The 16,534-nt window shown below is 40.9% G+C and overlaps 2 protein-coding genes across 3 annotated transcripts; both read left to right on the top strand.

Moving 5' to 3' along the window:
• Positions 1-485: 485 nt before the first annotated feature.
• LOC122993971 (zinc finger protein 771-like) lies at positions 486-3,296 on the top strand. Its single transcript, XM_044368466.1, has 2 exons — positions 486-1,176; positions 2,067-3,296. The coding sequence occupies exons 1-2, from the start codon at positions 990-992 to the stop codon at positions 3,089-3,091; spliced, it is 1,212 nt and encodes a 403-aa protein (XP_044224401.1). The 5' UTR covers positions 486-989; the 3' UTR covers positions 3,092-3,296.
• Positions 3,297-7,511: 4,215 nt separating this feature from the next.
• On the top strand, positions 7,512-11,346 carry LOC122993970 (zinc finger protein OZF-like). Of its 2 annotated transcripts, XM_044368464.1 has the most exons (4): positions 7,512-7,603; positions 8,178-8,289; positions 8,628-8,696; positions 9,209-11,346. In XM_044368464.1, the coding sequence occupies exons 2-4, from the start codon at positions 8,187-8,189 to the stop codon at positions 10,390-10,392; spliced, it is 1,356 nt and encodes a 451-aa protein (XP_044224399.1). In that variant the 5' UTR covers positions 7,512-7,603; positions 8,178-8,186; the 3' UTR covers positions 10,393-11,346. The 2 variants fall into 2 exon arrangements, with proteins under 2 accessions (XP_044224399.1, XP_044224400.1); XM_044368465.1 differs by lacking the exon at positions 8,628-8,696 and having other exon boundaries at positions 7,514-7,603.
• The last annotated feature ends 5,188 nt before the right edge of the window (positions 11,347-16,534 follow it).

The following is a 16,534-nucleotide window of genomic DNA, read 5'->3' as shown; positions in this document are numbered from 1 at the left end:
GGCCTGGCGCCCCGGTACATCTCAGAGCTCATCTGCCTCCTTCACAACACCAGATCTCTGAGATCCTCTGGCCAACTGTTGCTCGCTGTCCCTCGATCGCGACTGAGGGGTGACGGTGCATTTGCTGTAGCTGCCCCAAAACTTTGGAACAGCTGACCTCTTGGAATGAAGTGTTCCTCTTCCCGAGACACTTTTAAGGCCAAACTAAAGACTCACTTGTTCATTCAGGCCTTTGACTGTCGTTAAAACCCAGTGTTCTACTATTATTTGTTTTCTATTTGTTCTTGTTTCTTGTTTGCTGTTACCCTGTCATGTTGTTTTAATTTATTCCTGATATCTTATTGTACAGCACTTTGGTCAACTGTGGTTGTTTTTAAATGTGCTTTATAAATGAATTTGATTTGATTTGATTTGATTTTGATAGAAGTACAACAAACATTATACAGAATTCAAATGATGGCTCTTACAGTAATTTTTTTATGGGTATCAAATGAAATGAGATGGCAGATAAGATTGCAAAGTGAAAAATGATCACAATGATTTGGCAGTTAGACAGAAATCAATCATTATTAAACACAGATTGAAGGAAAGAAATGAGAGGAAGAGATGAAAGGATGATGGAACGAAGTGTGCAGGAGATGAGACACACCGGACTAAACAGTACATTATTCAGAATAAGTGAATATAATACAGGCAGATGTGATTAATGTGGGAAAGAAGAAAAAGTAAAACATGTTATGTTACACTGTCAGAAAGAATCTGATTCAAAACCTCAGACAGATAAAAGTACACTTTGATCTAATAGATATTCTACAAGAGAAATGAGTGTTATTAAATCCTATTTCAGTGTCTTAGAATAACGAGCAGATATGACGTTTTTTAATGAATTTTGTAAATAGTCCTCACTCCAAACCAGCTGGTGGCGGAAATGCACCAATACGTTGTTTGCCAACCGCCAATAAACCTGTAAGAAGAAGAAGATTAAGAAGATGTCAGAGCTACAGCTGTTACGGACTCTGGTCACCGAGAAGTTAACGGCGGCGGCGGAGGAGATCCTCGCGCTGCTGGAGCGAGTGATGCTGGAGCGCGAGGAGGAGTTGATCCGCCGGTACAGAGCCGCCGACATGACGCTGAGTCCGGCCACAGATCCTCCGCTGAGCCGCGGGGGACACACAGGTCCGGTTTCCTCTGACAGCTTTAAAGGAGCAGTCTGGAGTTTTTTCTGTATTTTTCTTCATGTTTGGATCTAAACCAACAATGAACTGATCTACTAACAAGTATCGTGGGTGCATCAAAGTCTGATATATCTTATTCCTCCGTTGTTGTTCCAAAAACTATTAAAAACACGTCAGTGAGTCACAGCGCTGCACTGGGTGACATGTTCCTTCATCATGAAGAGTTTGGCCACGTTAGTTTGTTAAGAAACGGCTCCAGAGACTAATAACAGTGATGCAGGAGACAGGTGTAGGAGCTCCGTTTTGGATTGACGAACAAAGATTTCACGACATTTCTCTCACGATTGTCAACTTCCTGTTATGTCACTTTTTAAGGGACCTTTACTGAACCAGACTATTACCTGATATCAGACAGAATTATCAACTCGCTACACTCTGCAGGGGTGGGGGTGGGGGTGGGGAGATTAGATCCAATCACCATTAAACGTTCTGGCTGGTGGTGACATGGTGGGTTATGTAATACCAGGTGGGCTGTGTTTGGTTTTGGCTCGTCCGTTTTTAACTTGGCGGCCGGGTCATAAACTTACTCATTTTACAGCTAAACAGTAAACTATGTTTCTGAAAACAGTTGAGGTGACAACAAGGGCAATGCAGAGACAGAATCTTGATTAATATTTAATCAGTACTGCCTAGTTTTACTCCTTGTTTCTGGCGCACAGTTTGACAACAGCGTTAGTGCCGCCTGTGGCGCTGATTGGATTGATTGCTTTTTCAACCGAGAAACTGCTGTTTCATGTTATGATGCCAGACAAATCAGTCAACTTGGCGGTGAATTCAAAGGTCTGGACCCAGGCAAGGACCTTTACTGAACCAGACTTTCTCCTTCTGCAGGCTCTCAGCAGCTTGACGGTGGTGAACTCCAGGAGCAGCTTCCACTTCAGCAGCATGACGAGCAGCCGGAGCTTCCCGCCATCAAACAGGAGCAGGATGGGGAGGAGAAGGAGTGGACCAGTCCTGGAGTCCAGGATGAAGCTCCTCAGATGGAGTTCATCTACAGCCTGCAGTGTAAAAGTGAGCAGCCTCAGGTTGACTGTGCACCCTCTGAGGAGGCCCTGAAGGTGGAGCTGAGGGACGGTGATGTCCTGCCGAGCACCTCCTCCGAGTTGACTGTTGCCCCGCCGCTGCAGTGGGACCTCCCAGCAGACCCTCCTGCTGCTGCTGCCACTCAGAGCGAAGATGCAGGTGGAAACACCACGTCTCGATCCTGTAAAGTGTGCGGCATGGTGTTCAGCTACCGCGGCTCGCTGATGAACCACGTAGGGGTCCACGCAGACGACGAGCACTGCCTCTGCGGCGTGTGCGGCAAACTGCTGCCGGACAGAGAGAGTCTGCTGCAGCACCTGCAGACACACGTCAAGATCCACGTCTGCCAGGTCTGCGGCAAAACCTTCCGGCGGCACGTGGAGCTGGCGGTGCACACGCGCTGCCACACGGGCGAGAAGCCGTTCAGCTGCAAAGTTTGCGGGAAATGCTTTAGCCGCAAAGGCAACATGGAGATCCACATGAGGACACACACAGGTGAGAAGCCGTACCGCTGCGGTGTCTGCGGGAAGTGCTTCAACATCACCTCGTCCATGATCCGCCACTCCAGGACGCACTCCGGAGAGAAGCCGTATACCTGCAACTTCTGCTTCAAAGGCTTCACCAACAGCTCGGACATGAAGATTCATATGAGGACACACACGGGCGAGAAGCCGTACACCTGCCTTGTCTGCGGCAAGGGCTTCCCGCTCAGCACACCGCTCAAATACCACATGAAGCGCCACACGGAGGAGCTGCTCCAGCGACGTGTACACACTGCAACGCCACATGAAGACTCACAAAGAGAAAGCTTCCTGATGAAACACAGCAGATAATTTGAACCTGGAGCCTCGAGTTTGATTTTTATTCCCAGCTGTTTGTCTGTGACTCGAGACTCTGTGAAATCCTGTGAAATGGTCACATGAGTAAATCACTGAACATAAAATTAATAATAAAATAAATGATTGTTGATAATCTTTAAAGTACTGGCTGTATACTGTTATGTATTGTACATTTAATTAAACATCTATGGACAATCAACCACCTTGCTACCTTAAGAATTACCATACTATATTTTCTATTAGGCCACCTTCATCTGAGCTCAGTCCATCATAATACCCTTTCTTGTGCTCATGGCCCATGGCCCTATACCATGGCTTTAGCAGCTTTAGAGCAGCAGTATGGTCAGCCATATCACCTTACACTGGGAGAAATACAGGCTATCTGGAACCTTCCCAAAGTTCCCCCTGGTAATGCAAATACTTTCCATAAATTTGCATCAAGAGTGAGATCTATGGTGGGTATGTTACAGTCTCAGGCAAGACGGGCAGCAGAGCTTGCCTGCAAATCACACGTTCAATGTTTGTTAAGAAAATTACCAGCTGAATTGGAAGCCAACTATGCAAGTGATGCTCATTTGGTTCACCCAAATGCTCATTATACTTTAGTAGACTTCTCATTATGGCTCTAAGGAGAAGCAGAGTGCCAAGCAGTGGCAGGTCAGGTTGCAAACGTCCAAATGGGCACCTCTCAATTCCCATGAACAGAGTACAGTCAAAGATCAAAGTTTTCCCCATCATCAAGCTACCATACTCCATGGTGCCAATGCCAAAGCAGCCAGAGGCAAATTTGTCCGAGACCAGACCTAAATTCAAAGTTTCATGTTCCTACTGCCAGTGTCCTGATCAGTTCATGACTAATTATGAAAGACTGAAAAATTAAGTACAGTGAAAGTGGCAAAATGGATTTAAGAGCAAGGAAGATGCTGAAGATGTTCACAAGCTACTACATCTTAAGTGCTATACATGAATCCTCAAAATAAGTCCCCAAAGTCCCACTTAAAGTAGTCAAACTGAGTAATAAGAATCATACCCTTGAGAACTATGTGATCCTGGACGATGGCTCCTGAACACACCATCTTACTGCCTTCAGCCGCTGAGTACCTTGGTTTAGACGGAGCGGCTGAGAAACTTGACCTGCGCACAGTAAGTCAAGAGCCAGAGGCCATGCAGGGTAGGTCAGTCACCAAAAAATTGCTGCAGCATTAAATTCAGAGAGAACATATACTACAGAAGGGGCATTTACATCTCACTGGTGGGGCAGACTTACCCTATCAACAGGCCTGAGCAATGCTTTCTCCATCTGCACGATGTGCCTTGAATGCCTTTTCCAATGTACGACCTTAGATCCTCTTTGGGACTGATAATCCCCACCTCATTACTCCTGTCAAACCCATTCATCTCCTGTTTGGTTCAAAGAGGGCACCTGCAGCAGTAAACACTACACTTGACTGGGCACTCTAAGGGCCTGCTGGAGTGCCCAGTCCCGTGGTACGACATGATACGACACCGGTAAGTTTGTTTGAAATGATAAATGATTCTGCCTTTTTTAAAAATTTTTTAGATGACTTATTGTTTATATCCTTTGAGTTATGTCCACATGCTATGCACCCTAATTTAATGTGTGTATCAGACTTTCTAACAGATCGTGATGTATTGTTTTAGAGGGTTAGGGTTAAAGTGATATATGTGCACACATACCAACCATATATCACAGATAAGACCCACAGTGAGGTCAAACCCGTAGGAAGACGTTCTGGGGTAAACTGAAAGAGGCTTATTTCAGTTAATCAAGACTGGCGGTGAATCTGTGTCTATTGGGAAGAAGGAGGTTCTGTTATGTTTATGGCTTCAGAGACCAAGGCACTGATTTACAGATTGTGTACACATGGTGAAATACTTTCTGAATTTTCACCACTGAAGTATGTGTTCTATGTATTCTATCTTCACTTTATCTTATGTTTATCAATATTATCAAGTGGGTTTCATTTTCCATCTTATGTACATTTACATGTTTTTATGTTCATTTTATATCTTTTATTTATGTGAAGCACTTGGTGCAAGTAATTTCTTTTGTTCAACCCATTTGGATGAGTGGGTTGAACAAGCCAAACCCAACCGAGCTCTGATCTGTCGTGACTCAGCATTTGTTCTATACAGCCTAAAGCTACTGTAGGTACATCCAGTAATCACCAAGACCTACTATTTGATATAATGGAAATACATTCACAAGTAATAAAACAAGGCACTGTGGTCACATTCATTTGGGTTCCTGCACACACGGACATTATTGGTAATGAAAGAGTGGACAAACTAGCCAAACAAGCTGTAAAAAAAGAAAACAGACACCCCAATTAAACTTTCAAAATCAGAGGGAAAGGGTATTATAAGGAAAAATCAGTAAAGAGTGGCAGCAGCACTGGGATCAGGAGATAAGAGGAAGGCAAAGACATGCAATACAAAATAAAGCTGGCATGGAGAGAAACGGGAGGAAATAGAAAAGAGAAGGAAATAATGACCAGACTAAGAATAGGACAGTAACCTGAACGGGACTCTCCACATTATAGGGAAGCATCCAAATGGACTTTGTGAGTTGTCAGGTACCAGAAACAGTAGAACATATACTTGTTAACTGCAGGAAATACACCTCAGAGAGAAAAGACATAATGGAGGGAACGAGGAGATCATGGCCGACAAGAGCAGGTCTGAAGGGCAGACCGGAGTGTGGTGAGAGTGGTGGGGCAGGAAGTGTCTGCTCAAATTTCTTAGGAGAACATGATTGATATGACAAATCTGACAAATCAGACACTGTAGGAGTTGACTGACTCCGGAAGACAGCTGTAATGTAACACCAAGGACACAAGCTGCTGTAAACCCCGAAGAAGAAGAAGAAGAAGAAGAAGAAGAAGAAGAAGAAGAAGAAGAAGAAGAAGAAGAAGAAGAAGTCAATCCACATTGGTGACCCAGGACAATAAAAAAAAATGTTAAAGAAGTGTTGACAAGATTTAAGCTAAATATAGACTATACCTTTGTTTTTTGCAATTTAGATAGAGAAACAATATTTCATTTGTTTTTTCACTGTGATCATTCAAATTTATTTTGGATAATTTTATTTATTTCAGATATGCAAGACTTTATAAATAGAAAAATAGGTACTAATGTACAGATTAATGTATTTGATGCAATGTTATATTTTATGTTCTATATAACTCAGCTTCTGATCATTCTTGGTAAATTCTACATCCACAAAGCAAAACGTTCTGGTTCTAAACCTGCTTTTATCAGTTTGTTGTTGAACTCAATCAATATGGCACCTTAATCGAAAATGTGAAAAACAAAAAAGCTACAAAGACTTTCAATATTTTAAGAAAGTATATTTTATTTGAACTCTGAAAGGACTTAACATGAATGGACTTTGGTCTCCTCTGGTTTGGACAAAGTTGCTTTTATTGTTTTTGTATGACAATTGTTTTATACCTCTTTGTTGTGACGCAAAGTGACGTCCAAACAAATACTGAGGTTATGTGCATGTTTTTACTGATGGATCAAAAGACCCAGCTACAGACAGTTACCGTCCCAAGTCACAAAATTGAATATTTAAATGCACTTCTAATTTCTTAGCTGTGTACACAGTAGAGTTGTATGACATTTTTATGGCTTTAGAATGGATTGAACAATACAGACCAAACAAAGTCCTTGTTTGCAGTGATTCTGTATTTGCACTCTCTAGTCTTAAGTCGAATATGTCCAATACTCGTCAGGATTTGTTATTCAAAATAATGTCGGTTCACTCCAGAGCCACAAGGCGCTGAGATCATACTCTTATGGGTTCTGGTTCACATAGGTATCAGAGGAAATGAAAAAGTACACAAACATGGACATCTGTATCAAACTATCCAAACCAGAGGGAAAGGCCATTGTATGGAAAAATATCAACAGAGAATGGCAATAGCATTAGGATCAGGAGACAAGGGGGAGACATTTGCATTCAATTCAAAATAAAGTAGACAATGTAAAATACAGGGGAGGAAACATGAGAGAAGAGTAATATCAAGACTAAGAACAGGACACAGCAACCAGCACAGCAACCTTCACAGCACAACCATCCAGCCGGTCTCTGTGAGCAGCGTCATGCACCAGAAACTGTAGAAACATGTTATCGCCAACTGCAATAGATATATTTCAGGAATGGAGGACATGATGGAGGAAATGCAAAGGTTAGGGCTGAGCAAGAGAATTAAAGAACACACTGGAGTAGGATGCAAGTAAACAGGGCGGAAGATGCTTCATCAACTGCCTGCAGGAAACAGGACCGATGGAAAAAGTTTAATAGTCCAGACGTTGTAGGAGCTCAGTCACTCCAGCAGATGGCAGTAATGTAACTACATGGATAGCAGCTGCCGTTAAACATCACTGAAGAAGAAGAAGAAGAAGTGACGCCCTCTGACCTTTGTCATGTGATACTGTAGCGTCCAAACTTGTAGTGTTGCTGTTGTGTGAGGACTCCAGGTGAGTCTTGAAGTTGTGAAAATGATTAAATAAATAAAAAAAAATCTCCACATTTGCTTCCGAACAATGCGCAGTTTGTCATTTTTACATTACGTCGCACGATATTGCCTTATATTATGTTATCACATGAAGCAATCTAAGCTAGTTAGCTAGCTAGCCGGCTAACAAGTAGGCAGCATGCTACACGCAAGATAACTCCTTAATTACGACCATTACATTAAATGTGTTCTGTAGAGATTTGACTGTTGACTCTGTTATATTAGATATTCTTTACAGTCAATATAAAGCTACGTGTGATATGCGAACCAGACCAAGCTAACACCACGTTAGCTTACTTTTGCAGGCCAAACGTCCATGTTAGCTTCCTTGTAGCTTGTGTCATGAGTTGTTAACTGTTGTATGTTCTTGAACATGCTTCATTCAGGCTGTGGTATATTTTCATCCAACAAGCAGACACAGCTGATAAAAGTCGCCTTAATATTTCGTTATGAGATGATAACTTGTAATGTTTAAATTGGTTAAAATGTTATGCATGTTTTTTTTTTAATGTAATGTTAATTTTGGGTGCTTACAGTAGGCTAAGATGCCTTCCAAAAGGACCAGACTACAAGAAACAGAGAAAGAGCTGAGGGAGGCAGCTATCGCAACTTTGCAGAGCTGGATTCAGACTGCCAGCAGACCAGCAGGTGAAGCATCATCATAGAAATGTCAAGCAACCATTTAATATATAATTAATTTAATGTGAAGCAGGTCTGTTTTCTCAGAAGCATATTTTAAAAAGTTGGAAGTAGACTAATTAATTTCAATCAGTGGTGACATTACGCTGTGCATAGTATTGTGAATGAGTTTCATCTTCCTAACCCCAAAAGATCCAGTTATAACTCAAATGATTAGAATTCTTGAACTGACAAAGTGTATATAAGGTACTTGCTATTTTAAACAGTAGGTCATGCACAAGCAATTTCAATGGAAAATACTGCCGGCAATGATATTCTTAATTCTGATTCTAATAATTCAATGTAAGATGAGCCACAAAGCTCCAGACCAGAGAGAGAAGGAGAACATGCTGAGCATCACGACACACATCAGACAGGTACACATGTGGGTGGTAACGGCCCAGTGATTTAATATAAATGGGCCGTATCAGTAAGAGTAGGATAAAGAGAAGGATAGAGGCTGTTAACACTTGGTTTTAAAATGCATTTCAGTGATCCAGCTGAGACACATGATGCGTCTCCGAGGTGTCCAGCTGACCACTTGTGTTCAGATTTTCTACATCATAAGAGCCCTGCACGCAGTTATTATGTCAGTCTGTCGCCAGATAAGGGCCAGATTTGTTTTGCACGGGCTAGCTAAGAAAACAAAAATGTTCCAGAGTCTGAAATGAACACCCGCCAAACACAGGTAGATTTTCTGCAAATATTGATTTACTTCAAGTTTCTGCTGTTTACTCAACAAGTTAACTGATAAATAAAGACTGTTGATGGCATCCTTACTTTACTTTTGCACAGTTTAAGGGTTGACGACCAAAGATTTAAGCATGTTTGTCTCGACTTTCCTCTCAGACTGTCTGACTTTACTGAACCAGACTTTCTCCTCCTGCAGCCTCTCAGCAGCTTGACGGCGGTGAACTCCAGGAGCAGCTTCCACTGCAGCAGCCTGACGAGCAGCCGGAGCCTCCCGCCGTCGAACAGAGGGAGGAGGAGGACGACGAGGATGAGGATGAGGAGGACGACGAGGATGAGGATGAGGAGGAGGAGGAGGAGGAGGAGGAGGAGGAGGAGGAGGTGTGGACCGGTCCTGGAGTCCAGGATGAAGCTCCTCAGATGGAGTTCATCTACAGCCTGCAGTGTAAGAGTGAGCAGCCTCAGGTTGACTGCGCGACCTCTGAGGAGGCCCTGAAGGACGATGACGTCCTGCCGAGCACCTCCTCCGAGCTGACCGATGCGCCGCCGCCGCCACAGTCTGACCTCCCAGCAGACCCTCCTGCTGCCGCCGCCGCCGCTCAGAGAAAAGACGCAGGTGGAAACACCACGTCTCGATCCTGTAAAGTGTGCGGCATGATGTTCAGCTACCGCGGCTCGCTGATGAACCACGTGGAGGTCCACGCAGACGACGAGCACTGCCTCTGCGGCGTGTGCGGCAAACTGCTGCCGGACAGAGAGAGTCTGCTGCAGCACCTGCAGACACACGTCAAGATCCACGTCTGCCAGGTCTGCGGCAAAACCTTCTGGCGGCACGTGGAGCTGGCGGTGCACACGCGCTGCCACACGGGCGAGAAGCCGTTCAGCTGCAAAGTTTGCGCCAAGAGCTTCAACCGCAAAGGCAACATGGAGATCCACATGAGGACGCACACGGGCGAGAAGCCGTACACCTGCCCCGTCTGCGGGAAGGGCTTCAACATCACCTCGTCCATGATCCGCCACTCCAGGACGCACTCCGGAGAGAAGCCGTATACCTGCAACTTCTGCTTCAAAGGCTTCACCAACAGCTCGGACATGAAGATTCATATGAGGATGCACACGGGCGAGAAGCCGTTCCGCTGCAGAGTCTGTGACAAGAGCTTCAGCCGCAAAGACAACATGGAGATCCACATGAGGACGCACACGGGCGAGAAGCCGTACACCTGCCCCGTCTGCGGCAAAGGGTTCCCGCTCAGCACGCCGCTCAAAAACCACATGAAGCGCCACACGGAGGAGCGGCCGCGCTGCAGCGTGTGCAGCCGCGGCTTCAGAGACGTGTACACGCTGCGGCGCCACATGAAGGCTCACGAAGAGAAAACGTCCTGATGAAACACGGTGGATGAACCTGCTGAAGCCTCGAGTTTGTCTGAGACTCGAGACCTTCAGAAATCCTTAAATCATGGTCACATGATGTTTCCGTTCTCCACCCTCGACTCCAAAAAAAAAGGATGTGATGTCAAGTTTCTGATGCGGGTAATAAATAAATATTGATCAGAACGTTCACAAACTTTAAACAATGTGAGAGTGACGCCACGGTTTGTAGCCGTGTTTCTATTGGCTGGACGAGCACTGAAACAGGAAACATCATGTTGCCGCACCTTTTAATCTAAATAAAGCCCCTTTCACACACACGCAGTCCATCCCTGAAATGTTCCTGAACATTTCCTGCATGGCGTCGTGTGTGTGTGTGTGAACGAGGGGCAGCGATCGATATTCAGGGAAATCTGTACCGCCGATTTTCCTGCCTCAAGACATTGAGAAACATTCCAGGGAAAACGCCGGTACGGCTGCGTCGTGAACGAACGCAGTAACGTTGCAGGGAAGAGCACGTAAAGGGTGACGTCTGTCTGACGAGCGAGCGAACCAATCACAAGACTCTCGCCGACGCTTCGGCTGCTGATTCGATAACTAACGAGTTCTCTCGTTTGGACTCTGGACTGTGTTGCGTCACCGCCATCTGCTGGACTGTCCCACCTGCTCCTGTGTTGTTGATGTTATGTGTGAAAAGGCCAAAGACAGAAATGTTCCTGAATGTAGCTGCAGGTGTGAATAGTGAAAAATCACCAGCGGTGCCTTAATGGTTATCCCAGTACTTTACTGGGAACTATGTGTGAAAGAGACTGAATCTGATTGGCTGAGAGACCTGCAAACATGCACCTTAACTACAGCACGTCCTGCTGTACGACAGGTTTGATTCACAAAAGCTTTGATTCTATATTTTTTATTGAGATACTGAGATGAAGTTATGATTAAGAGCTTTTTATTAAATTAAGAGTTGTTGCTTAGCAACATCAACGAAAGACAAGGGCTGGGCCCTGATCTCCATACGTAGATAACTGGGTTATCCAAATTAAAACGAGAGCTGCAATTAACAGATATTTTCTCAATTAATTTCATTTGATCTATAAAATGTTGATCAGTGTTTCATAAAGATGATGTCATCACATGTTTACTGTCAGAGAGACGAAAGAAACCAGAAAATATTCACATTAAGAAGCTGAAATCAGAGAATTTGCACTTTTTTTTTTCTTACAAAATGACTCCAAACGATTAATCGATCATCAAAATAGTTGGTTGATTAATCGATTAATCGTTGCAGCTCTGATTAGAACGTTGATGGTTTTGACCATCTGGATCTGTTGTCAGCTGACCATGAATCTGTTGCCCCAGTGCATGCTGGGAGGGTCCCCGACACACCCGCCTCATTTAACAGCAGGAGGGCTGCTGGTCGATTAGTTGGTCCAGATTCTCATCACTAAACAGCAGTCACATGATCAGCTCGTAGCCAATCGTATAATTTTAGCTTATTTTAGCCTGATAGCAACATGTTAGCTTGGATTAGTCAGACCACATCTGAACGGGTTCCTGGTTGAAACCGTGATCATCAGCATTCATGTGATTGGCTGAGAGCTGATCATGTGACTGACTGCTGTTAAATGAGGTAGGTGTGTCTCGGGGAACCCTCCCAGCATGCACTTGGGGGCAACAGATTCATGATTCATGTGTTGTTCCATCCCCTCTGAGGGCTGCAGATTACCCAGTGTGCATTGCTGTTTCTCGTCATTACCGCCGTGACATCACCGAGCTGATGAAACAGATGTTTGTTGTCTTTTATACTGTAAATACTTAAACTGGAACTTTCCCAACACACTCGTAACGTCTGTTCAGTTTCCATCACCGTGCTGTTATTATATATTATTATATAGAACAGAAATATTTTTATTATCTGAGAATTTCTTTTTCACAAAAGTACATTTTATAACAGAAAACCTTTATTTAAGTTTTTTTTTTATAAATGAAATGCAACAATACAAACTATTCAGCACTCTGCAAACCCCAAAGCCTTAAAAACTCTTAAAAACTCTTAATATGTGTAAATTGTAAAATTGTCTGAACTGCTGAACCTTTTCTTTCATGATGTCATTTATTTACCCTCTGACCCCTGGCATATGTGTCTGTTGATGTTTATTATTGTTAAGTTTTGCAATAAATATAATTCTTTTTTTAAAAACTGATGTTTGTGATTGAAACAAATGAACGTCTGATCAAACGATCGACAACATCCAGACAATCAGGTGGAAACTCAGTATATAATCAATATATAATTACTTCACTAGAACATTAAATTCTCTGTTTATTTACATCGAAATGTTTAGTTCTTATTTGGCAAATAGATGTTTGACAGAAAGGATCCAAAGAGGTTCTTGGATTTTTTGCTGAAATATTGGATCATTTGATCATTAATTGATATGAAACAGGAGCTATAGAATAAAATAATTAATTAAAATATTGTACGTATTGTATTGTATTGTAGGTTCCTTAATTTTATACCAATTTCCTGTAATTTCCTATAATTTTTCTGAGTAATTTGCAGACGTTGAACTTAATTTTTAGGACAATTTTGGTGCAATTTGGTACAAATTATAAGAAAAAACAGAATAAAATGTTAATTCTAGTTATGAACGGAGATAAGATGAATTAACATTTATCAACTAAACCAACGTAACTTCTGTTTGTTTCTTATAATTTGTACCAAATTGCAGCATCTTCTCTGTAAAATGTCCTAAAATTTAACAGTTATATATCTGATTGAAATGAAACAGGAGCTATAAAATAAAATTATGAATTAAAATATTGTACAGGTTCCTTTGTTTTATACCAATTTCCTGTAATTTGCAGACGTAGAACTTAATTTTTAGGACATTTTTGGTGCAATTTGGTACAAATTATAAGAAAAAACAGAATAAAGTGTTAAATTGGTTTAGTTGGTAAGTACTTATTTATTATATTGATACATAATTCTTAAAAAAATTAGACTCCTGACATGCTTCTGTTAATTTGTATCGTTATGTAACTTGATGCTCATTTTAAGAAACAACCTAACATGCAAATATTTAGTCTGAAGTATTTTCTGTCTGTTAAAGAATTAAGATTCTAACTCACTAAAGATAAACATCTAGAGATGAATTAACATTTATCAACTGAACCAACGTAACTTCTGTTGTTATATATCTGCAAATCACTCAGAATGTTTTTCAGGACATTTGTATAAAATTAAAGGTGTAATAAATAAAGTTGTTCTGTTTTCTGTGACTTCAGTTTGTTGCAGCTGCAGCAGACGACCAGCAGGCGGCGCCGTCCGTCTTCACACGTTCAACACTTTCTAACATAAGTTATGTGAAACTAAGAATCAGTTCTGACTGTGTTTTGGGTTTTATAACAGGGGAAAGTGGGGCCCTTCAGACCCTCAGAGACCCTCAGGGGCCCTCAGGGACCCCCAGAGCAGTTTGTTATAATTGGATTAACTGTTGATCATCTGAATCATCTGAAATGATAACGAGGTTAAAACTGATTATCAGATAATCTGGGAGCCAGGTCCCGTCGAGGGTCCCGGTCCCGTCGACGGGACCGGTCCCGTCGAGGGAGGAACGAATGTGCTGCAGCAGTGAGGGGAACTGTTGAAGACCATGAGAGGTGGTTGAAAGCCCCAGAAAAACTAGTGAGGGGACCTTTGTGGTTTGGTAGTCAGGATTTTAGTGATACTGATGTTACGAGTTTAAACAAAGACACATTTGACTCAAACCAGACCAAACAAACTACAATTTTTAAAAGGAAATTACACCAAAATTCCACCTTTTATTTATTTATTTATTTATTTATTTATAATCTATTTAACTGTTAAATCTTGTGTAAGTTTTATGTCCTACGTTGAATCCTGCTGGACAATATTAAACTTCTTTTAATTTACAGAGTTTTTGTTTTTCTAAAAACAGTCAAAATTTAATTTATTTTAATTTTTAAAAGTTTCAGAATTAGCGAGTGTGATCACTTCTTTAGTGACCTCAGTGACCTCAGGGAGGTTTAATGTGACCAATAATCTCACCAGAGGGTCCATTTAGTAGCTGCACCGGAGCTTTCAGTCATATCATGTCAATCTGAATGTCTTCATCTCCAAACTCCGTCTGGAGATGAAGATCATCGATCGTACAACTGAAAGCTCCAGAACACCTACTAAATGGAGATTATTTCTTAAAGTGAAGAATGAACTAAATTCATCATTGCTTTTAATTAAAAAAAAACTCAAGGTCCACTTACTTGCTTTTTTCAGAGCTTTCTACTGCATCTCACAGTCTTCACAGTGGATAGTTTGCTCAGTTATTATTATTATTTAAATTTAATTTATTTAATGTGATTTTTCTTTTTAATGAACCCAAAATGTGAAATTATCAATAATTAAGTTGTAAATGAACTTCCATAGATTTCCTCCCGACGTTAACGCTGACGAATGAAAACATGATGAAACAGTTTTTAGTGTTTTTTCTCCTCTTTGGTTTATAATTTGAATTTAGGAAAAAAACAGTCAAATAAAACTCAAAACAAACAACATGTCGCCCTTCATTTACATCCCCAAACCTCCTTAAAGAAACTGTTTAATGACATAAATAACAGATTTGAATGTTTGTCTCATCAGTTTACTTTTGTTTTCAGCTTCACACTGACGGGATTCATCTGTGACCTTTGACCTGACGGTCTGAGCTGCTGTTAGACAACAAAACACCAGCTCATCAGAGATCCTATGATAAACCTGTGTGTGTGTGTGTGTGTGTGTGTGTGTGTGTGTGTGTGTGTGTGTGTGTGTGTGTGTGTGTGTGTGTGTGTGTGTGTGTGTGGAGATCTAATCAGAGCTGAACTGTGTGTTAATGAACAAACACTTCGTTAACTCTCTTCAGTCTGTTGTTTTGCTTTTATCTCCTCTGATGATGTTTCAGTTAAATCGGGTCCAAAGTCCCAGAAGAAAAAAAGAAAAAGAAAGTTAAAACACGTTTGATTCTCTCAGTGATCAACCAGCTTCTGATCAGCTGTAAATTCTCTTTTCTGACAGTTTTACTTGTTAAAATGTTTTAATTGATGTAATAAAACTGTAATGAATCCTTCATTTACTCCTAAAAACACACTAAACACCTTCATCTACATCAATGACAACCAGAGATCCCTAAAATGTGTCCATTCATTTGAAAATGAAAATTAAACCCCTTAAAAAACCCTTAAAAGCCTTTTACTAACAACTTAAATACATTTTAAGACTTACATGAAAGTTTAAAGTGTTGTTAAAGTTCATGGATTTTAGTTTGATTTGTTACATTAATAGATTATAATATTTTAAGGGCTTTTTAATGGACTTCCTGTATATTTTAAGGGCTTTTGAAGCAGTAAAAATCCTTAAAAATTGTGGTGGTTTTCATGTTATTTGGTCAATTTTAACATTGAAGGACTTTAAAAACAGATAATCAATTAAAATCCATTGATTAATCCATTAATTATCCCCTTAAAGTAACAATAACAATGATTTTCCTCTTTGAGGTTTTGTCATGTTGAGTGTTTTTAAAAGACTGAAGAGGTTAAATTGACAAAGTTTAAATGTCATTAACTAAATTAATGGATTATAATATTTATAATATTTATTAATGGGCTTTCTGAATGGATTAAAGGCTTTTAGAGGGATAAAAATCCTTTAAAAATTACAAAATAACATTAGACACACTGTATTTGTACCTTAAAAAGACTCCTGAATGTGGACGTAATTAACAGACTGTAATGTATTAAAGGTTTTATAATACATTATATAAAGGTTATTAATTCAAATTCAAACTGTCTAAAACTGTCACTTAATATTCATTGTTATGATCAAGGTATAAATTACATAATTTACATTTAAGGACTTTAAAAACCAGATAATTAATATATTATCTCCTTAAAGTAACAGGGACAGTGTTTCTGAAAGAGAAACAGTGATTTTTCCTCTTTGAGGTTTTGTCATTTTGAGTGTTTTTAAAAGCCTGAGGAGGTAAAAATGATCCAGTATTTCACAAAATACTTTGAATAATCAATAATTATTTTGAATGTAATATCCTATCATCTATCTAATGTTTTATTCCTGTAATCATATAACGCAGCAGCAGCAGAGTAC

The sequence above is a fragment of the Thunnus albacares genome, chromosome 12, assembly GCF_914725855.1.
Source record: "Thunnus albacares chromosome 12, fThuAlb1.1, whole genome shotgun sequence".
Lineage (NCBI taxonomy): Eukaryota > Metazoa > Chordata > Actinopteri > Scombriformes > Scombridae > Thunnus > Thunnus albacares.
Note: the sequence above shows the minus strand (reverse complement) of the source record. Positions and strands in the feature narration are given on the sequence as shown.